This window comes from Phyllobates terribilis, unplaced genomic scaffold (genome assembly GCF_046119375.1).
Source record: "Phyllobates terribilis strain yellow unplaced genomic scaffold, ASM4611937v1 Scaffold_1__5_contigs__length_1240528914, whole genome shotgun sequence".
Lineage (NCBI taxonomy): Eukaryota > Metazoa > Chordata > Amphibia > Anura > Dendrobatidae > Phyllobates > Phyllobates terribilis.
The window spans coordinates 814681831-814704701 of NW_027362761.1; the positions used below are offsets into that span (position 1 = coordinate 814681831).

At 43.5% G+C, this 22871-nt stretch overlaps 1 protein-coding gene across 8 annotated transcripts in view; it reads left to right on the top strand.

Moving 5' to 3' along the window:
- The window catches only part of RUFY3 (RUN and FYVE domain containing 3), a 133430-nt gene that overhangs the window by 47359 nt on the left and 63200 nt on the right, over positions 1-22871 (top strand). The window contains exon 1 of one of the 8 annotated variants that reach the window (XM_073637402.1): positions 14854-15587. The exons of 6 other annotated variants lie outside the window; for them this stretch is intronic. In XM_073637402.1, coding sequence (XP_073493503.1) covers positions 15410-15587 — 178 coding nt within the window. In that variant the 5' untranslated portion in view covers positions 14854-15409. Of the gene's footprint in view, positions 1-14853; positions 15588-22871 lie in introns of those variants that run through there. One more of the 8 variants, XM_073637447.1, reaches the window with a different exon arrangement.

A 22871-nucleotide genomic window follows, 5' to 3' on the forward strand; every position in this document is an offset into this window, starting at 1 on the left:
TGGCTCACTGGGTAATAAAGGGGTTAGGGCCAGCTTGGCATTATCAGCTGGCCCTAAGCCCGAAATTCATGGGGTCACGCCAATATTAGACATGACCACCATGAATTTCTAGTAAAGTATTTAAAAAAAACACAACACCCAGAAAAAAGTCCTTTAATTGAAATAAACACACAATTCTTTATTGTTCTAAATTAAACCATACTTACCATCACGCCCATTCCAGCTGAAGCCAACGATCTCCTGAAATAAAAGAAAAATAATAAAGCAACATCATCCTTACCTTTCCATGGTTCCCACGACAGCTTCAGCTCTGCTACGTCGAGATGACAGGCTGGACCGCAGCAGAACGCTGCCATCCAGCCTGTCATCCCGCAGACACTGAGAAGCGCAGGCTTGCTTGCGCTGCTCAGCGTCTCTCTGTGACGACATCCAGAGGAGCAGAGTTCATGTCCAATGAACTCGGCTCACCTCATGCACGTCACTGACAGCGTGGGAAAATTCTCACGCTGAAGCGCTGATTGCAGGAGAATTTTCCCACGCTGTCAGTGACGTGCAGGAGGTGAGCTGAGTTCATTGGACATGAGCTCACCTCATGCACATCACTGACAGCGTGGGAGAATTCTCCTGCACTCAGCACTTCAGCGTGAGAATTTTCCCACGCTGTCAGTGACGTGCATGAGGTGAGCCGAGTTCATTGGACATGACCTCGGCTCATCTGGATGCCGTCACAGCGAGACAGTGAGGAGCGCAAGCATGCCTGCGCTTCTCAGTGTCTGTGGGATGACAGACTGGATGGCAGCGTTCTGCTGCGGTCCAGCCAGTCATCTCGATGTAGCAGAGCTGAAGCTGTCGTGGGAACCATGGAAAGGTAAGGATGAGGTTGGTTTATTATTTTTCTTTTATTGCAGGAGATCGTTGGCTTCAGCTGGAATGGGTGTGATGGTAAGTATGGTTTAATTTAGAACAATAAAGAATTGTGTCTTTATTTCAATTAAAGGACTTTATTCTGGGTGTTGTGTTTTTTTTAAATACTTTACTAGAAATTCATGGCGGTCATGTCTAATACTGGCGTGACCCCATGAATTTTGGGCTTGGGGCCAGCTGATAATACCAAGCTGGCCCTAACCCCTTTATTACCCAGTGAGCCACCGCACCAGGGCCCTGGATGAGTTGGGTACAGCGCCAGAAGATGGCGCTTCTATGAACGCGCCATTTTCCGGGGTGGCTGCGGACTGCAATTTGTAGCGGGGGGGGGGCCCAGAAAGCTTGGGCCTCCCTGCGCTGCAGATTCCAGCCCCCAGCTGCCTAGTTGTACCTGGCTGGACACAAAAATAGGGCGAAGCCCCACGTACTTTTTTTTTAATTATTTCATGAAATTCATGAAATAATTAAGAAAAAAAGGCCTTCCCTATATTGTTGTGTCCGGCCAGGTACAAATAGGCAGCTGGTGGTTGGGGGCAGCCCGTTCCTGCCTGCTGTACCTGGCTGGACACAAATATAGTGCGAAGCCCCACTTCAATTTTTTTAAATTATTTCAGGAAATTCATGAAATAATTTAAAAAAAATTGACGTGGGGCTTCGCACTATATTTGTGTCCAGCCAGGTACAGCAGGCAGGAACGGGCTGCCCCCAACCACCAGCTGCCTATTTGTACCTGGCCGGACACAACAATATAGGGAAGCCCTTTTTTTCTTAATTATTTCATGAAATAATTTAAAGAAAATTGACGTGGGGCTTCGCCCTGTTTTTGTGTCCAGCCAGGTACAACTAGGCAGCTGGGGGCTGGAATCCGCAGCGCAGGGAGGCCCAAGCTTTCTGGGCCACCCCCGCTGCAAATTGCAGTCCGCAGCCACCCCGGAAAATGGCGCGTTCATAGAAGCGCCATCTTCTGGCGCTATACCCAACTCATCCAGGGCCCTGATGCGGTGGCTCACTGGGTAATAAAGGGGTTAGGGCCAGCTTGGCATTATCAGCTGGCCCTAAGCCCGAAATTCATGGGGTCACGCCAATATTAGACATGACCACCATGAATTTCTAGTAAAGTATTTAAAAAAAACACAACACCCAGAAAAAAGTCCTTTAATTGAAATAAACACACAATTCTTTATTGTTCTAAATTAAACCATACTTACCATCACGCCCATTCCAGCTGAAGCCAACGATCTCCTGAAATAAAAGAAAAATAATAAAGCAACATCATCCTTACCTTTCCATGGTTCCCACGACAGCTTCAGCTCTGCTACATCGAGATGACAGGCTGGACCGCAGCAGAACGCTGCCATCCAGCCTGTCATACCGCAGACACTGAGAAGCGCAGGCTTGCTTGCGCTCCACAGTGTCTCTCTGTGAGGGCATCCAGATGAGCCGAGTTAATGTCCTATGAACTCGGCTCACCTCATGCACGTCACTGACAGCGTGGGAAAATTCTCCTGCACTCAGCGCTTCAGCGTGGGAGAATTCTCCCACGCTGAAGCGCTGAGTGCAGGAGAATTCTCCCACGCTGTCAGTGACGTGCAGGAGGTGAGCTGAGTTCATTGGACATGAGCTCACCTTATGCACGTCACTGACAGCGTGGGAAAATTCTCCTGCACTCAGCGCTTCAGCGTGGGAGAATTCTCACGCTGAAGCGCTGAGTGCAGGAGAATTCTCCCACGCTGTCAATGACGTGCAGGAGGTGAGCTGAGTTCATTGGACATGAGCTCACCTTATGCACGTCACTGACAGCGTGGGAGAATTCTCCTGCACTCACCGCTTCAGCGTGAGAATTTTCCCACGCTGTCAGTGTGAGAATTTTCCCACGCTGTCAGTGACGTGCATGAGGTGAGCCGAGTTCATTGGACATGAACTCGGCTCATCTGGATGTCGTCACAGAGAGACGCTGAGCAGCGCAAGCAAGCCTGCGCTTCTCAGTGTCTGCGGGATGAGAGGCTGGATGGCAGCGTTCTGCTGCGGTCCAGCCTGTCATCTCGATGTAGCAGAGCTGAAGCTGTCGTGGGAACCATGGAAAGGTAAGGATGAGGTTGCTTTATTATTTTTCTTTTATTGCAGGAGATCGTTGGCTTCAGCTGGAATGGGCGTGACGGTAAGTATGGTTTAATTTAGAACAATAAAGGATTGTGTGTTTATTTCAATTAAAGGACTTTATTCTGGGTGTTTGTGTTTTTTTTAACTTTGACTATGGGGTTAGTAATGGGGGTGTCTTATAGACGCCTCTCCATTACTAACCTGGGCTTGATGTCAGCTGGCATTATAAGCTGACATCAACCCCAACCCTATTACCCCCTGCCACCGCACCAGGGCAGCGTGGAAGAGCGAGGCTAAGTGCCAGAATTGGCGCATCCTATGAATGCGCCATTTCTGGGGTGGCTGACGGCTGGTGTTTCTAGCCTGGGAGGGGGCCAATATTCATGGCTCCCTTCCTGGGCTATTAATATCAGCCCCCAGCTGTCTGCCTAGCCTTTGCTAGCTATTAAATTAGGGGGGACCCCACGTCATTTTTTTTGGGGGGTCCCCCATTTTAATAGCTAGTAAAGGCTATGTATTCAGCTGGGGGCTGATATTAGTAGCCTGGGAAGCTCCGTGGGTATTACCCCCTTCCCAGGCTTCAAACATCTGCCCCAGCCGTCTGCTTAACCTCCGCTAGAGCCTAAAATTAAGGGGAACCCACGCCAATTTTTTTAATAATAAATCCTTTATTTTAATACTAAATGACAAGTACAGTAACCAACACTATCACTGTACTTCATATATATGTGACTGACATGTTTCTATCTATCTAATCTATGTGTGAAGCTCTATTCTGTCTGTTATAAATTGTCGGGTACAGATGCTGAATTGCCGGCCGGCTTTTTTAAAGAGACGGTGCATGAAAACACTATTATTTTTTTTGATAAATCCTTTACGCTAAATGACAAGTACAGTAAGCAGCACTTTCACTGTACTTCGTATATATGTGGCTGACATGTTTATATCTATCTAATCTATGTGTGAAGCTCTATTCTTTCGGTTCTAAATTGTCGGGTACCGGTGTATGCCGCTGCTGAATTGCCGGCTTTTCATGTTTCACTGTTGGCACTGTTCCCATCGATTTGGGCAATCACTGTAATGCCACAACCACCATGGCTGTGGCATTACAGTGAGTGGCAGACAATCCCTGCATGATTGGTGCTCTAAATAGCGCCAGACATGCAGGACACGCTTTTGGTGCACGAACAGTTATCGAACATAACCTCGAACAGCCGAATTTTTTGCAAATCGTTCGGGTTCGTCGAACAACTCGAACACCGCCCAAAACAGCTCGAATTTGAGATTGGCGAACAGTTCTAGTCGAACACCGCTCATCTCTAGTCACGTACTCTAAGAAGGGCCCCTAAGTTCAATTTCACAGTAGGGTTTAGGTCAAGTGAGGAAGGGGCCATGTCATTATTCTTTTTAAGGCCTTACTAGCCTCCAAGCAGTGAAGGACTTTGATATATGCATAAAAATCATAGTTTTCTTAGAAGATGCAGACTTTTTCCTGCACCACTGTTTGATGAACGTGTCTTGTAAAAACTGGCAGCAGGTTTGGGAGTTGATTTTTGAGTCCATCTTACACCCGAAAGGTCCAAGTAGCTCATTTTCAATAATAACTAGCTCATAGTAATATTCCACCTCCACTGTACAGGCGTCCAAGTCAAAGTGGAGATCTGTGCCTGTTACTGATCCAGCCATGGGTCCATCCATCTGGTCTGTTAAGAGTCACTCTCATCTCACCAGTCCATAAAACCTTTGCAAAATCTGTCTTCAGATATTTCTTGGCCAGTCTTGACAAATATTGAAATTTGAGAGTCCTCGGTGATTAAAACCTTTTAATGGCTAACTAATAAGATGGTGATTAAATAAGAAGCTTTCAAGACTACTCAGGTGTCTACGTCAGGCATAGTATAACACAAAATCTAAAGAGTCACATATTTATACACAACAGGATACAGGAATAATGCTGTAAATAAGAAGTGACGTAAAGCAACCCCTTCTTGAACTAATTGTTTGGTCTATATAAAATAAAAAAAAACATACTCTCCTCCCATGCTGGCGCCAGTCCAGCGGCATCCGCACTCTGGGCGCCGGCGTCACGTGTCATTCCACCACACCAGAGCCCCGGGACCAAATCAGCTCTGGTGGTACTGTCACCACCTATGTATGGATTGAACATGAAGAGGAAATCCGAGTTCAGCTGCAGCCTGGATTTCCTCTCTATGTTCAATCCATACGTAGGTGGGGAAAGTGATGCCAGTGCTGATTGGGTGCTATTGTCATATGTCACGTGTCACAACTGCACAAGAGCCCCGGGGAGAGCAAGTGCTTACACTGCGGGAACCGCGTCAGCACGGGAGGTGAGTATAATTTTTTTAATTTTATTGGGGCCACACAATTAGTTTAAGAAGGGGTTGTCCTAGTAGTGGACAACCCCTTTAATTGATATAGAAAGACATTAAATCCATGCGGCACATTCTTTCCTGCTCGGAGTATGTCAAAGGTTGTCATAAGTTTGAACTCTGAGAAGTCTTGAAAGTTTGCTATTTGTTACCTTTTAATGGCTAAATGAAATTGTAGATTGAGATTGTATCAACCACTGAGGACTCTCAAATTTCAATATTTTTCTATCTACTGGCTAACACAGTACAAAGATATACCGTATATTCCGGCGTATAAGACGACCTGGTGTATAAGACGACCCCCCTACTTTCCTGTTAAAATATAGAGTTTAGGATATATTCACCGTATAAGACTACCCCTTTTCCAACGCATACCAAACACCGGTAAAAATTAAAAAAAAACAGATTTGAATTTAACATGGTCCTTTTTTAATTTAAATTCTTATGACATGCAGGTATATAGCAGGAAAACTGTCACTCATAAACATATTAAAATAGGGGGGACCCCACGTCATTTTTTGGGGGGGTCCCCCATTCTAATAGCTAGTAAAGGCTAGGTATTCAGCTGGGGGCTGATATTAGTAGCCTGGGAAGCTCCGTGGGTATTACCCCCTTCCCAGACTTCAAACATCTGCCCCAGCCGTCTGCTTAACCTCCGCTAGAGACTATAATGATGGTGGATCCCACGCCAATTTTCTTTTTAAAAAATCCTTTATTTTAACACTAAATGACAATTGAGGGGTTAATAAAGATGCAGTCCCTAAATTATTATTAATTTTGTAATTAATTTTTCCCAAAAATGTTGACGTGGGCTTCGCCATATTTTTGTGTCCAGCCAGGTACAGCAGGCAGAAACGGGCTGCCCCCAACCACCAGCTGCCTATTTGTACCTGGCCGGACACAACAATATAGGGAAGCCCTTTTTTTTTTAATTATTTCATGAAATAATTTAAAAAAAAAAGACTTGGGGCTTCGCCCTATTTTTGTGTCCAGCCAGGTACAACTAGGCAGCTGGGGGCTGGAATCTGCAGCGCAGGGAGGCCCAAGCTTTCTGGCCCCCCCCCCCGCTGCAAATTGCAGTCCGCAGCCACCCCGGAAAATGGCGCGTTCATAGAAGCGCCATCTTCTGGCGCTGTACCCAACTCATCCAGGGCCCTGGTGCGGTGGCTCACTGGGTAATAAAGGGGTTAAGTCCAGCTTGGCATTATCAGCTGGCCCTAAGCCCGAAATTCATGGGGTCACGCCAATATTAGACATGACCGCCATGAATTTCTAGTAAAGTAATTAAAAAAAACACAAACACCCAGAATAAAGTCCTTTAATTGAAATAAAGACACAATCCTTTATTGTTCTAAATTAAACCATACTTACCATCACGCCCATTCCAGCTGAAGCCAACGATCTCCTGCAATAAAAGTAAAATAATAAAGCAACCTCATCCTTACCTCTCCATGGTTCCCAGGACCGGTCCAGCTCTGCTACATTCACATGACAGGCTGCACCGCAGCAGAACGCTGCCGTTCAGCTTGCCATGCGGCAGACACTGAGAAGCGCAGGCATGCTTGTGCTCCTCAGTGTCTGACTGTGACGGCATCCAGATGAGCCGAGATCATGTCCAATGAACTCTGCTCACCTCATGCACGTCACTGACAGCGTGGGAAAATTCTCCTGCTCCCCGCATGCGCAGTAGTAGTTTCCCACGCTGTCAGTGACGGACGTCCAGGAGGTGAGCTGAGTTCATTGTCGGCTCATCTGGATGCCGTCACAGCGAGACACTGAGGAGCGCAAGCATGCCTGCGCTTCTCAGTGTCTGCGGGATGATAGGCTGGATGGCAGCGTTCTGCTGCGGTCCAGCCTGTCATCTCGATGTAGCAGAGCTGGAGCTGTCCTGGGAACCATGGAAAGGTAAGGATGAGGTTGCTTTATTATTTTACTTTTATTGCAGGAGATCGTTGGCTTCAGCTGGAATGGGCGTGATGGTAAGTATGGTTTAATTTAGAACAATAAAGAATTGTGTGTTTATTTCAATTAAAGGACTTTATTCTGGGTGTTTGTGTTTTTTTTAACTTTTACTATGGGGTTAGTAATGGGGGTGTCTTATAGACGCCTCTCCATTACTAACCTGGGCTTGATGTCAGATGGCATTATAAGCTGACATCAACCCCAGCCCTATTACCCCCTGCCACCGCACCAGGGCAGCGTGGAAGAGCGAGGCTAAGTGCCAGAATTGGCGCATCCTATGAATGCGCCATTTCTGGGGCGGCTGACGGCTGGTGTTTCTAGCCTGGGAGGGGGCCAATATTCATGGCTCCCTTCCTGGGCTATTAATATCAGCCCCCAGCTGTCTGCCTAGCCTTTGCTAGCTATTAAATTAGGGGGGACCCCACGTCATTTTTTTGGGGGGGTCCCCCATTTTAATAGCTAGTAAAGGCTATGTATTCAGCTGTGGGCTGATATTAGTAGCCTGGGAAGCTCCGTGGGTATTACCCCCTTCCCAGGCTTCAAACATCTGCCCCAGCCGTCTGCTTAACCTCCGCTAGAGACTAAAATTACGGGGAACCCCACGCCAATTTTTTTTTAAATAAATCCGTTATTTTAACACTAAATGACAAGTACAGTAACCAGCACTGTCACTGTACTTCATATATATGTGTCTGACATGTTTCTATCTATCTAATCTATGTATGATTCTCTATTCCTTCTATTCTAAATTGTCGGGTACCGCTGCTGAATTGCCGGCCGGCTTTTTTAAAGAGACGGTGCATGAAAACACTATTATTTTTTTAAATAAATCCTTTACACTAAATGACAAGTACAGTAAGCAACACTGTCACTGTACTTCATATATATGTGACTGACATATTTCTATCTATCTAATCTATGTGTGAAGCTCTATTCTTTCTGTTGTAAATTGTCGGGTACCGGTGTATGCCGCTGATGAAAATGGATGATAGTAATGTTGTTGTTGTATGCCTTATGTTTATGAGTGACAGTTTTCCTGCTATATACCTGCATGTCATAAGAATTTAAATTAAAAAAGGACCATGTTAAATTCAAATCTGTTTTTTTTTTATTTTTACCGGTGTTTGGTATGCGTTGGAAAAGGGGTAGTCTTATACGGTGAATATATCCTAAACTCTATATTTTAACAGGAAAGTAGGGGGGTCGTCTTATACACCAGGTCATATTATACGCCGGAATATACGGTACTTAACAAAAATGTGTGAAACAACTGAAAATATGTCTTATATTCTAGGTTCTTCAAAGTAGCCACCTTTTGCTTTGATGACTGCTTTGCACACTCTTGGCATTCTCTTGATGAGTTTCAAGAGGTAGTCACCTAAAATGGTTTTCACTTCACAGGTGTGCCCTGTCAGGTTTAATAAGCGGGATTTCTTGCCTTATAAATGGGTTTGGGACCATCAGTTGTGTTGTGCAGAAGTCTAGTGGATACACAGCTGATAGTCCTACTGAATAGACTGTTAGAATTTTGTATTATGGCAAGAAAAAGCAGCTAAGTAAAGAAAAACAAGTGGCCATCATTACTTTAAGAAATGAAGGTCAGTCAGTGCGAAAAATTGGGCAAACTTTGAAAGTGTCCCCAAGTGCAGTTGTAAAAACCATCAAGCGCTACAAAGAAACTGTCTCACATGAGGACCACCCCAGGAAAGGAAGACCAAGAGTCACCTCTGCTTCGGAGGAGAAGTTTATCCAAGTCACCAGCCTCAGAAATCGCAGGTTAACAGCAGCTCAGATTAGAGACCAGGTCAATGCCACACAGAGTTCTAGCAGCAGACACATCTCTACAACAACTGTTAAGAGGAGACTTTGTGCATCAGGCCTTCATGGTAAAATAGCTGCTAGGAAACCACTGCTAAGGACAGGCAACAAGCAGAAGAGACTTGTTTGGGCTAAAGAACACAAGGACTGGACATTAGACCAGTGGAAATCTGTGCTTTGGTCTGATGAGTCCAAATTTGAGATCTTTGGTTCCAACCACCGTGTCTTTGTGCGACGCAGAGAAGGTGAACGGATGGACTCTACATGCCTGGTTCCCACCGTGAAGCATAGAGGAGGAGGTGTGATGGTGTGGGGGTGCTTTGCTGGTGACACTGTTGGGGATTTATTCAAAATTGAAGGCATACTGAACCAGCATGGCTACCACAGCATCTTGCAGCGGCATGCTATTCCATCCGGTTTGCGTTTAGTTGGACCATCATTTATTTTTCAACAGGACAATGACCCCAAACACACCTCCAGGCTGTGTAAGGGCTATTTGACCAAGAAGGAGAGTGATGGGGTGCTACACCAGATGACCTGGCCTCCGCAGTCACCAGACCTGAACCCAATCGAGATGGTTTGGGGTGAGCTGGACCGCAGAGTGAAGGCAAAAGGGCCAACAAGTGCTAAGCATCTCTGGGAACTCCTTCAAGATTGTTGGAAGACCATTTCGGGTGACTACCTCTTGAAGCTCATCAAGAGAATGCCAAGAGTGTGCAAAGCAGTCATCAAAGCAAAAGGTGGCTACTTTGAAGAACCTAGAATATAAGACATATTTTCAGTTGTTTCACACTTTTTTGCTAAGTATACAATTCCACATGTGTTAATTCATAGTTTTGATGCCTTCAGTGTGAATGTACAATTTTCATAGTCATGAAAATACAGAAAAATCTTTAAATGAGATATATGTGTAAATGTGTGTGTGTGTATGTGTATATATATATATAATTACACACACACACAGACACAGACGCACACGTGCATCTCACTAAATTAGAATATCATCAAAAAGTTAATATTATTAATTGTTATAGTGCCATTTATTCCATGGCGCTTTACATGTGAAAAACCAAAATGTGACGGCGAATGGTACAGGAGGAGTGAGGGCTCACAGTCTACAAGGAATGGGTGAGGATACAGTAGGTGAGGGTAGAGCTGGTCGTGCAGCGGTATGCAGGAGCGACGGTTACTGCAGGTTGTACGCTTGTCGGATGAGGTGGGTCTTCAGGTTCCTTTTGAAGGTTTCCACGGTAGGCGAGAGTCTGATATGTTGGGGTAGAGAGTTCCAGAGTACGGGGGATGCACGGGAGAAATCTTGTATGCGATTGTGGGATGAGGGAGATCTTGTGCGGATCGGAGGTTGCGTGCAGGTATGTACCGGGAAACTAGGTCACAGTTATATGGAGGAGACAGGTTGTGGGTGGCTTTGTATGGCGTTGTTAGGGTTTTGAACTGGAGTCTCTGGGTATTGGGGAGCCAGTGAAGGGATTGACAGAGAGGAGAGGGGAATAGCGGGGGGACAGGTGGATTAGTAGGGCAGCAGAGTTTAGGATAGATTGCAGGGGTGCGAGAGTGTTAGAGGGGAGGCCACAGAACATGAGGCTGCAGCAGTCGAGGCGGGAGATGATGAGGGCATGCACTACTGTTTTTGCAGATTCGTGGTTGAGGAATGTGCCGATCCAGGAGTTATTTTTGAGTTGGAGTCGGCAGGAAGTGGAAAGGGCTTGGATATGTGGTTTGAAGGAGAGTTCAGAGTCCAGGGTTACCCCAAGGCAGCGAGCTTGCCGGACTGGGGAGAGTGGATAGCCATTGACGTTGATAGATAGGTCAGGTGGGGGAGTTGAGTGAGACGGCGGAAAGATGATGAAATTCAGTTTTATCCATGTTAAGTTTTAGAAATCTAGCAGAGAAGAAGGATGAAATAGCGGACAGACATTGTTGGATTTTTGTTAGTAGTGAGGAGATTTCGTGTCCAGAGAGGTAGATCTGTGTGTCATCAGCATAGAGGTGATACTGAAAGCGGTGAAACTCTATGAGCTGTCCCAGGCCAAAGGTGTAGATGGAGAAGAGCCGGGATCGTAGAACTGAACCTTGGGGGACCCCAACAGATAGGGGGCGAGATGTGGAGGTGGTATGTGAGTGGGAGACACTAAATGTCCTGTCTGTTAGGTATGAAGAGATCAAAGATAGGGCCAAGTCTGTGATGCCGAGAGATGAGAGAATCTGTAGTAAGAGGGAATGGTCCACTGTGTCGAAGGCAGGTGACAGGTCTAGAAGAAGGAGGACAGAGTAGTGTCTTTTGGATTAGGCGGTTAGTAGGTCGTTGGTGCCTTAATCAGGGCCGTTTCAGTAGAATGGTGCAGTCGGATGCCAGATATGAGGCGGTCAAAGAGAGAGCAGGAGGAGAGCTGGGAGGACAGTTCAAAGTGGACATATTGTTCCAGTAGTTTTGAGGCATAGGGGAGAAGTGATATGGGGCGGCAGCTTGTCAGAGAGGGTGGGTCAAGGTAGGGCTTTTTGTTGATGGGTGTGATCGAGGCATGTTTGAAGCATGAGGGGAAGACACCACTTGTTAGTGACAGGTTGAAAAGGTGGGTTAGGATTGGGATGAAGATAGTGGTAAGGTTGGGGATGAGGTGGGATGGTATTGGGTCAAGTTCACAGGTGGTGAGGTGTGATTTGGAGAGTAAAGAGGAAACTTGATCTTCCGTAATGGCGGAGAAGCTGGTTTTGGAGGAGGAGGATTGAGTAGGTGTGAGGAGGGGATGAGGGGACTTTAGGCAAAAGCTTTGTCTGATGGCGTCAATCTGCTGCTTGAAGAATGAGGCAAAGTCTTCGGCTGAGATGAGAGGAGAGGGAGGAGGCGCTGGTGGGCGGAGGAGAAAATTGAAGGTGTTGAATAGCTGTTTAGGGTTGTGAGACAGGGAGGATATGAGAGATGAGAACTATGTTTGTATAGAAGTATAGTTTTTTTTTTTTATTTTATTGGGGCCGAACATTTAGTTCAAGAAGGGGTTGTCCTAGTAAAGGACAACCCCTTTAACGACCCATTGTTCACAATAATTGTGCAATGTGGATGGTTGAGCGGCTGAACGATGTGTCGAAAAATGCTTATTCATGAAATCTTTCATGCGAGCTAAATAATTCTTGTTCGTCTTTTGAATATTGTGTACGATAATGGAGATTGTTCACTCGTTCAACAATTAGACCAGAAAAAAGGAGGAGTGGAAATACAAGTCCTAAATGAGTATGGCTTTCAATGCTTGGTTGATCATGTCCCGGGCGTTTGTTCAGTAGCAGTTGGAGCATTGGAGTGAGTGCAGAATAATGTCATGTTGTTCATCATTATTATTGCAGATACTACAGTTCGTATAAAACTACAAAATTGATTTATGTAAAATTTTATCGCTAATTCAATTAAAACACCACTCCAGCAGTTTATTTTTTTTATTATCACTGGAGTGTGCAGCTAATGTAAGTTCCTTGAGCCTAACCTTATACTTACCAGCTGCCGTCTTCAGATCTTCCCAGCACCACTCCGGTCCAGTGCTGCCATCTTGCAACAGCATCTTTTGACTGACTGGAAGTCAGAGGGTAACGGTCACAAGCTCTCAATGTAAGTCTATAAGAGCCTGGATCTGGTTCTCAGACTTGTATGGAGTAGTGACTCCTGGATCACCCAGCAAACACTGGAAAGATTCGGCAGGTCACAACCTACAGAAGGCAGACTGGAGCGGTGCTGGGTGGTGCCTTAAGTATTCTCTATACAGTATCGACGGAAAGTTTGAATAATTTCTGAATTCACCTATGGGATTTGAACATTGAACGCACCTACACTTCATATTATCCGTCTGTGTGACCACCGTGCACGATGTTCGATGTTACAATGTAACATTCTTGATGCAACCATTTCATTTACGATTCTCATCCTGTATAAACACTTGTCTGACATGGTTTCCTATTCGTGAGTTACGATAGCATCATCTGCTCTTGTAAACTAAACCTAAGTCTACTAATTTCCAGTTGATTACTCACTCACAGGCATGTTGACCAATTGTCTGATTTTTTTTTTTTTTTGCATATGAGAAAAAGAATAAACAGATCAAAAATGGATCCAGTACACTGCTAAAAAGTCAGTTTTTTTCCTCATACATTTACATTGTCTTGCACTTTTATTAATGACCATGTATATGGATGTATATTCGGCTAGCCTCATACCCATTTATTATATACGTTATTGTCCTTGGTGATGTGTTTTTTTGTGTCCTCACCACTGAGCTCCTGCTACAACAGCCGAATTGGACGTTACTCTGATTCTGGATGTTTAGCCCCTTAAAGGGTTATTCCCATCTTCAGAAATGAGTATTCTCGGACAGTGCTTGTAAATACAAGCAATTTTGCAATTTAGTGCCTATTAAAACTTTCAATTACTCTTTAAATATTAACATTTATTTTCAGAGATTTATATTGTGAGATGGTGCTTGCAAATGTGAACACTTTTGGAATGTGCAGCCTGTGAAAAATGAACTTTTCTTTTGTTTACCGCTCGAACGGCCGCTGGGTTTACAAGCTCTTTTCCATTGAGCTTGTAAGACCTGTTTTGAAGCTGGTCAGAACGATGGATCACGCTGTTACCTGCTAATCCTGGCCAGCTTCAGCGCAGTGATTACAAGTTAAACAGCAGCGGTTGTTGGTTTCCTAGGCAACAAGCAAATGAAACGTGTTAATTTCTCAACGGCTGCATATTTTAATTAGCAGTACACTGCAAAAGTGTTAGTGCTTGCAAAAACAATCTGACAATATCCATTTAAGAAGATAGGAATAACCCTTTAAATGCTGCGTTCAATTTCAATCTGCATCTAAGTGGTTAGAAATGATCCATGGACCAATATAACAGCCAAAGACCTCATAATGTCGGCCAGTCCTGCCATCTTAGTAAATCTATTAGGCCATGGTTACGCTGATAGAAACAATAGTGCATGAAGTGTAGCAGTGTGATACCCAAGTGATTGTATATTCAGCTTCATTGGTAGTTCTGCTTCCAGAAGGACTTTATTCTGTAACCCCACACAATAAATGGTGTAAAAATTATTATAAAAAATCCTAACATTGGTGTTTTTTTTTCCTTCTAAGAAAATGGAGTAAAAGTTGATCAAAATAGTACCAATAAAATTGTAGCTCATCTCGGAAAAAAAAACATTTTTGTGTTATTGTTTATATATGTATTAGATGCTTGTAGGTAATCTGTGTATATAGGGCTGTATTATAGCTCAAATGATATTTAGATTGGGAATATAATTTACGGTAAATATATTGTTAGCAATAAATACAGAATTTCTGGCTGCTGGTCTATTATCTGCCAATACACAAAAGGCTATCAATCCTGCATATAGAAAAAGAAAACCCCTGTTCCATCTTCCCTACATGTGATGCTGTTCCGGTCAGTGTTTTTAGCTCTGTGTCAGAGATTATCCTGCTCTTCTGGGTGACAGCATTAATGACAATAGCCTCATTGTGTAAAAATGAGCTCCACTGTTTGCTAGTGAAGCTGAAGCAAGGAGGAGCCGCTGACGGGGAGGGGGATCTGTCAGTGAGGAGCCAGTGGGGTTGGCTGCTGGAGGACAGAGAACATTGCTCTCCTACATCAGCAGCATCCAGACAGCATCCTGGGACTTGCTTACGCTCCTAGCATCTCTGGTCACATGAGTGTGAATCTTCTCTTCTCTTCATTAGTCAGCCATTTTGGTCACCACCCTGCTTACTGCGCAGAACCAATCCTACAAGATCACAAGTGCCTGGGTTGTGCAGCCCTACTGCCCTCTTTGAACCACTCGGATTCCTGTAATTGCCTTTCATTGTGCTTTCTACGCCGTTGGACGACTGCTTTGAATTTTCATGACCTAGCTCTCTGGCTTTGACAAAGAAGAATCTTAGAATCTGGAGTTTAGGCTCTAAAAAGGCAGGTTTGACGCATGACAATTGGCAGCAGAGCAGCAAGGGGGCGGAAGAGGCAGAGACCATACTCAGGCTTTCAGAGCTAAGCTGCAAGGAAAAGCGTTTCACCAGTAACAGTCATCCGTCTTCTATCTGTATCTCTGCATGTTGATTGTGCAACTTTACCTCTGAGCTCATTGCATTCATCCATCTTGGATTCTTGGCCGCTCTTCGTGCCGTTCCTGTTTTTGTTGGGTGGCTGTTGTATCACCTGAGCCATCATGTCGGCTCTCACTCCTCAGGGCGACATGCCAACCCCCACCACAGACAAGATAACACAGGCTGCCATGGAGACCATCTACCTTTGCAAATTCCGTGTCTCTATGGATGGCGAGTGGCTTTGCTTGCGCGAACTTGACGACATCTCGCTTACACCAGACCATGAACCTAATCCTGAAGGTATGGGCCAAATTCCTGCCATGGCAACCTCCCATAATCTCCTGCTGTGATATACTTCATTGTTCTCACATCCAAGTATTACGTATGATTGTGTCCCTCAATTACTATTACATTTATGCCAATGTTATGTGCAATGATATTCATTGTGGTGCAGTGACCATTACTTTGGGAATTTCTGAAGGCTTATGTAGGAGAGAATAATTTCCTTTTTGATACTTGTGGCCAATCTGTGAAGGTCGCGTGTCTCCAGGCCTGCTGTCAGTATACATGATATGTACTCTGCATGCTCCATACACTGTTGAAAGCGTTAATTGACTACGATACTTATTTTAATCTCTATGCTTCATAATTACAGGGTTGTGTATTGTCCACATCCTTTTCTTGTAAGCCTCCCTCTCCCTACGATCAGTAACCTTCATATTACCTTTGTAATATGATGCAGGGAAATACGCCACAGTCATCAATGGATCTGTGTATCCTGAACATGCGCTGACAGAGTTAATAGCATCTGGTCACGGTCATTTTCTGACACATGCTGCAATGAAGTGGTTAAATGGCTGTGCCTCCTCCCTCGTTACTGTCATTCTGCCTAAATAGTTTTTGACAAAAGACCTTTAGAGTATAGAGCTCTGCTGAGAGTCTACAAATCCCTCGGTTATCCTAACTCCCTCCTCGTGATTTGGGCCCAGTCTCTTGGGCGCTATGGTTTTAAGTTTTGTAACATGGCAGTAAACCTAAAGACACATTTTATCTAGTGTGTCCATGCATTGACTGTATCAGATCATAGTATTAATACACAGTGGGAGGGTCTCATCATTTGGGCCTTGTCTTGGTCATAAGGTCCCATCTCACACTGTTGCATTTGGTCATGTAGTCAGCATAGGTCTTTCCGCTGGTAATTTCATAAAGAAATAACTAGCAATTTAATTCATTGCCTTTTTATTTGGCTATGTTTTTCCTCTATTTTGTAGTTAAAAAAAAAAACAAAAAACGACTTTTTCTATACAAGTTTCATAAAACATAATTGCTTCCAAGGTGTGGATCACCTTAGAGGTTCACAAACTGGTGTAGACACCAGGGCCCTCTAAAAATAAGACCCCACATAGTAGCTGATTTTCCGGTTTGTCACCCCAGACAATGCTAAGCTTTTTAAATGGAATCTGTCAGCAGGTTTTTGCTATTTAAATCTGAGAGCAGCATAATATCGGACATCAGACCCTGATTCCAGGGGAGTGTCACTTATTAGGCTGTGTGCTGTAGTTTCAATACAATGAGTGTTTTATCAGCAGGAGATTATCACTGCAGAATTAGGTCTCATGTGCAAGTCAGACCCCACCGCCACCTCGAATTGGTAGCTTGCTGACAATGGACACAGAAAGCAGCCAATTAGGGGTGTGGGCGTGGTTATACACAGCTCAGCATTCTGAGCACAGGCTACATCTACAACAAAGAAAACTGGGGTTCTATTAAAACTGCACCAAGCAGTCCAGTAAGTGACACATCATTGGTGTCAGGCTTTCTGTCACTTCACCATGCTGCTCTCAGATTACATAGCAAAAGTACCTGCTGACATATTTCCTTTAAGCCACCACAAAAACGAAACAAAAATACCTTACATAAATGGTGTAACATATATGTTAACAGTGTTAGGCTATGTGCCCAATGAAGAAACTTTAGTGCTATTTTTTTCTGATGTATTGACACCATAATTGAACCCACGATTAAGCCTAACACTCTATTAGAAGTACACCTAGGTATTGGCATCTGTTACAGATCGAATTCTGTTTTTCTGCTCCCAGGACGAAACAAACTAAAACAGAATTCCTAATGCAGATGTGAAGGCCTAGTGTCCAGTCATACACAACATTACATATATATTTAAAGCACCACTCCAACGTCTTTTTTTTTTTCTCCAGCGCTGGATTGGTGCCACTACTCGAAGTTCTCTTACCCTAGTATTATACTTACCAGTTGCTGTCTTCAGCTCTTCCCAGCTCCCTCTGGTCCTATGTAACATAATCCAGTTGTCTAGTCAACATTGCAAGTAATGCCCCATTTACATGTATAATTTTCATGTACGTTCTATCATTTTCATGAATAGAACACGTACCCAATATAGTCTTTGGCCTTTTTCACTTTCTTTTGTGTGGCCTAGGGTGAGAATGGCAAGAAACATACACAAACATTTAGGGTTGGACCAAACTCACCAACTTTAAAGCATCACTCCAGGGTTTTCTTGTTTTGTTTAATTGCAGGACTGGAGTGATGCTACTAATCTAAGTTCCCCGACCCTTGTATTATACTCAGCAGCTGCCATTTTTAGTTTTTCCCAGCGAATCTTCGGTCTCACGCTGCCATCTTATGACCACATCTCCTCACTGACCAGAGGTTGGTCGCAAGCTCTCAGTGTAAGTCTTTGAGAGCCTGGTTCTGGCCTCATAGACTTACATTGAGTGGTGACTTCCGGATCATCCAGCAAATACTGGAGCGAACCAGCAGGTCACAATCTGCAGAAGACGACCGGAGCGGTGCTGATAACAGATGAAGTCGGCGGCTGGTAAGTATAAGACTAGGGGCAGGGAACTTAGATTCGTGACACTACTCCAGCACTCCAATGAAAAAAAAACAACAACCTGTAGTGGTGCTTTAAAGTGGATCTGTCACCAGATTTCACAACACAAACTGCATGTATAGATGATAAATAAGTCTCAGACTTTATGTACTTTCTGGCTTGGATTTTTAAACATTTTTCTGCCAGGTATTTAAATGCTCATTTAAAAAAAAAATAAATCAGGATTATGCTGCCATTATGATGTCTATTTTATAGTAAGTACCCTAGCCTCATCAGATCTAAGAGATCTATTTAATAAGCTACGTGGATTGTTGTATTGTGAAATCTTCTCTACCATGAGTTTCCAACAATAAAGCTGGTTTTAGACACAATCTCTACTGGTTGAAAGATGGAGATAAAACTGTAGTTTCTTCCTTTTTTTTGCTGATGTTCCCACAAATGGCTCAGGTGAACGTAATCAAATTTACAATATTTTACAGGCTGACTAATTTATTAAGCCACAAGTTGTGGTCAATTACCAGCCCCCCAAAAATCCAATCCAACAAATGGTCATTTTCCATAGACTACTTGTTTGAACAAATGAACATGGCTGAAATGTATCTGTCTCTGGACAGCTTTATTTTTTGTGCTTTGAGTGGTTCATGATGCCAGTGGTGATTTGGTATTATTGTGACCGGCATAGTCATCTCTATTGCTATAAATGACACTCGCTGTGCTGGTAATTTCCAATGGATAGAGTGTTTTTTTTACACTTGCGTCCATGCAATTCTTGGCTGCAATCTTGTTGCACGCAGCAATGTATTCTTAGCCTATAGATCTGTAAGGCAAGTACGGTAATATAGGTCCTGATTGAATGGCTTATCTCCATGCAAAAATAGTGTTTAAGATTCCCTATTGAATTGCTTCCCTTTAAATGCAAGTAACCCATTAGTTGCTAGTCTGCCATGTATAAGCATTTTAAAGCCAAAAAAAACAACAGGTTGGAAATTCCTGTTGTGGTGAACTGTGGTCATTATATTTGATCACATAGCATTTTTTGGCTAAATCCCCAAGCTGTAAATACAAGAGTTTTATTTTCTGGACATCCACGTCTTAACAAAGATGTACCAGAAAAAAAGGCCTTTTATGCATGCTAAATGTTTTTTCATACTTTTTTAATATCTCCTGTGCTGAGGTTTGGTCACAGGCACAAGGCCTAATGGTTCATTCATGATAGATTCTGAAGGCTGGTCCGTGTTTCCATGGTAACAGACAACAAACTCCAATGTGTAGTCGGATCCTGCAGTCATATTGCATTAAAATAAACCCCAGTTCTTGCTAACATACATTTGGTTAGTAAGATGACTAAAGGATCAGACTGCACCGTTTGTACAGAAGCTATAGACATATTCTTTCTTTATCTAACAAGATTTGCAGAGTATTTTCATTGATTGGATCAATAAAAAATGGTTGTAAAATGTAAACCTGGCTTTAAAAGCCATTAAAAAGTAGGTCTATGTGGCATTAGCTTCAGACTGTCTGCAACCAGAATTCTATTAGTCTAATATCCCTAGGAATATTCCTGGTAGATTTTACTGAAGGGGTTTTCTACCATCCAAAGTTAATGCTGGGACATATTACTTCTTCCATCATGATCTTGGATTAAAATTGAGGACTATTTTTAAGGAATATCTGATCTGTGTGCACCAAATTATTTCAGAAGCTTTACAATCCCAAAGAGGCAATATTTATTAGCAGTTTCTGGTTATATATTAGTTATGCATGAGTTTTAAGTAAAAAGATGTCTAACGACGTTATTTCAGCTCTGTTCCACGACCCATTGGATTTACATTCTACATGAATGTCAGAAAAAAATATACTGTGTGGTATATGTCTTTGTGGAGTGTCTATGGATTGAGAAGCAGAATAGGATTTTTTTTTAAATTTCACTTGAAAACAATCAGCCAGCGTATACCACCCACATTTACACAAAAGGTGGCAGCCGCCGGCCGGAAGTACTCGCTTGCGGAGCTGCTTCATCTGCTGAAAATGGCCGATGCAGGGGTACTGCATCCTGTGGAGGCCACTTTCAGAAGACAACCAGCTCCGCAAGTGAGTAATTTTGGCCAGCCGCCACCGAAACCAATAGCTAAGCTAAGACCTTACAATGGATAATTTTTTACACGTGGAGGAAAGAAGCTAATTAGGAAAGGGTTCTTTACAGTTAGAGCCAGTCGGACTGTGGAATGCCCTACTACAAGAGGTAGTGATGGCAGATACTATATCAGTATTTAAAAAAAGGGCTGGATGATTTTCTCACAACAAATGGCATTGTGGGTTATAAGTAATCTAATAATAGGGAATGTGTAACTGGTGGTTAAACTTGATGGGCAGAAGTCTTTGACAGCCTATGTAACTATGTAAAGGTATGTGCAGATGATGTCTTTTTCAATGCGCATTCTGCATGTAAAAGTGCTGTAAAAAGTGAACATAATAAACAGCAATGTAAAAACAGCACTGCTCTGTTTTGTCTTTTGTTGCTTCTTTTAACCGTTTCAGGGTTTGGAAACCTTGAAATTTATTATAAGAAGTAACCTCTTCTCTCGCTAGTTATATCTTAAAATCTAAAAAAAATAAATCATCAGCAGTGGAGCCACCGCAAAAATAATGATAAAATTGCTAGCAAAGGCACTTCAGGAAAGAGTCCGCCGGCTTTTTCCTGAAGAAGTTTTGCCTAGGAAAACCTCGGTGGGTCGTCAGTTGTCTTAAAGGGAACCTGTCACGTCCTAGTTGCTATGTACACTGCCCCCATTGCTTTGTTAGTGATGCAATGTGCACCACTAACAAGCTTTTTTCATTAAAATCGGTGGTAGTATAATGATTTTCTAACATTATATATTTTGTCCTACCTGCTCGTATTCAGTCATAGGGGTGTGATTCTCAGATTCAGTCATGGGCAGCACCACATTCACTCACTGCTGGCATCGCCCATGTATTTGAATACTGCTCCTGGCAAGGTTGTGTCTAGATCGGAGGTGATTTTTTTGTGCTCCTCACTGTAGCCACTCCGATCTAGACGCTTCACTGCTGAGGAGAGTAGATCGGAGTTGCTGCAGTGAGGGTCTCAGTAATCCCCTCCGATGTAGACAGTTCAGCACTGACACCACTAGATCGTAGTTGCAGTGAGGGCCTCAGTAATCCCCTCCTAGTGGTGTTCGTGCTGAACGGTCTACATCGGAGGGGATTCACAAAGTGGCTGAGCTTTCTCCCTCTCACCCTTCATTAAAGGGGATATCCGGGACTTTATCAAAAACAAAAAAATGTGCCTAAGCACTAACAGGCAGGTAATTGCTACTTATGTGCCTGTTGTGCCAGCACAGAGAAGGCACAGACCTCTCCTGTCGGGGATTGAGCTGCCTTTGCTGACGGGGCAGAGCGTGATGTCTGACTCATTCTGATTGACAGCCTTCTCCCCCAGTTAGACGGTGGGAATCCAGCTGTCAATCTGAATGACGTAGTCAGTCTCGCCCTGTCAACACAGTGGAGCGGAAAAGAAGCCTCCACTCTGTCGACGTGACGTCGGCACAGGAGCTGAAAGACAGGAACGGATATCCCCTTTAATGAAGGGTGAGAGGGAGAAAGCTCAGCTACTTTGTGAATTTTTTTTTAATTTAATAAAGTGAGTTTTTTTATTATCGCTTTCTGTAATATAAAGAATTAGACATAGCTCTGATTGTTCAGTTTTGATAGAATTCAAAATTTCCTGTATGTCCACAAGTCTCAGCCAGTGATGGAGCAGCCGACAGAGTCATCATAATGTACAGCACAAAAGTGGCGTCAATTATACCAGCAGTGTTCTCCAGTGACCCTGGACATGCCCATATATATGTATATAATACCAGCAGTGTTCTCCACTGACCCTGGACATGCCCATATACAGTTATATGAAAAAGTTTGGGCACCCCTATTAATCTTAAGCTTAATGTTTTATAAAAATTGGTGTTTTTGCAACAGCTATTTCAGTTTGATATATGTAATAACTGTTGGACACAGTAATGTTTCTACCTTGAAATGAGGTTTATTGTACTAACAGAAAATGTGCAACCTGCATTCAAACAAAATTTGACAGGTGCATAAGTATGGGCACCCTTATCATTTTCTTGTTTTAAATACTCCTACCTACTTTTTACTGACTTACTAAAGCACTTTTTTTGGTTTTGTAACCTCATTGAGCTTTGAACTTCATAGTCAGGTGTATGCAATCATGAGAAAAGCTACTTAAAGTGGCCACTTGCAAGTTGTTCTCCTGTTTGAATCTCCTCTGAAGAGTGGCATCATGGGCTCCTCAAAACAACTGTCAAATGATCTGAAAACAAAGATTATTCAACATAGTTGTTCAGGGGAAGGATACAAAAAGCTGTCTCAGAGATTTAACCTGTCAGTTTCCACTGTGAGGAACATAGTAAGGAAATGGAAGAACACAGGGACAGTTCTTGTTAAGGCCAGAAGTGGCAAGCCAAGAAAAACATCAGAAAGGCAGAGAAGAAGAATGGTGAGATCAGTCAAGGACAATCCTCAGACCACCTCCAGAGAGCTGCAGCATCAACTTGCTGCAGATGGTGTCACTGTGCATCGGTCAACTATACAACGCACTTTGCACAAGGAGAAGCTGTATGGGAGAAGCCGTTTCTGTAAGCACGCCACAAACAGAGTCGGCTGAGGTATGCAAAAGC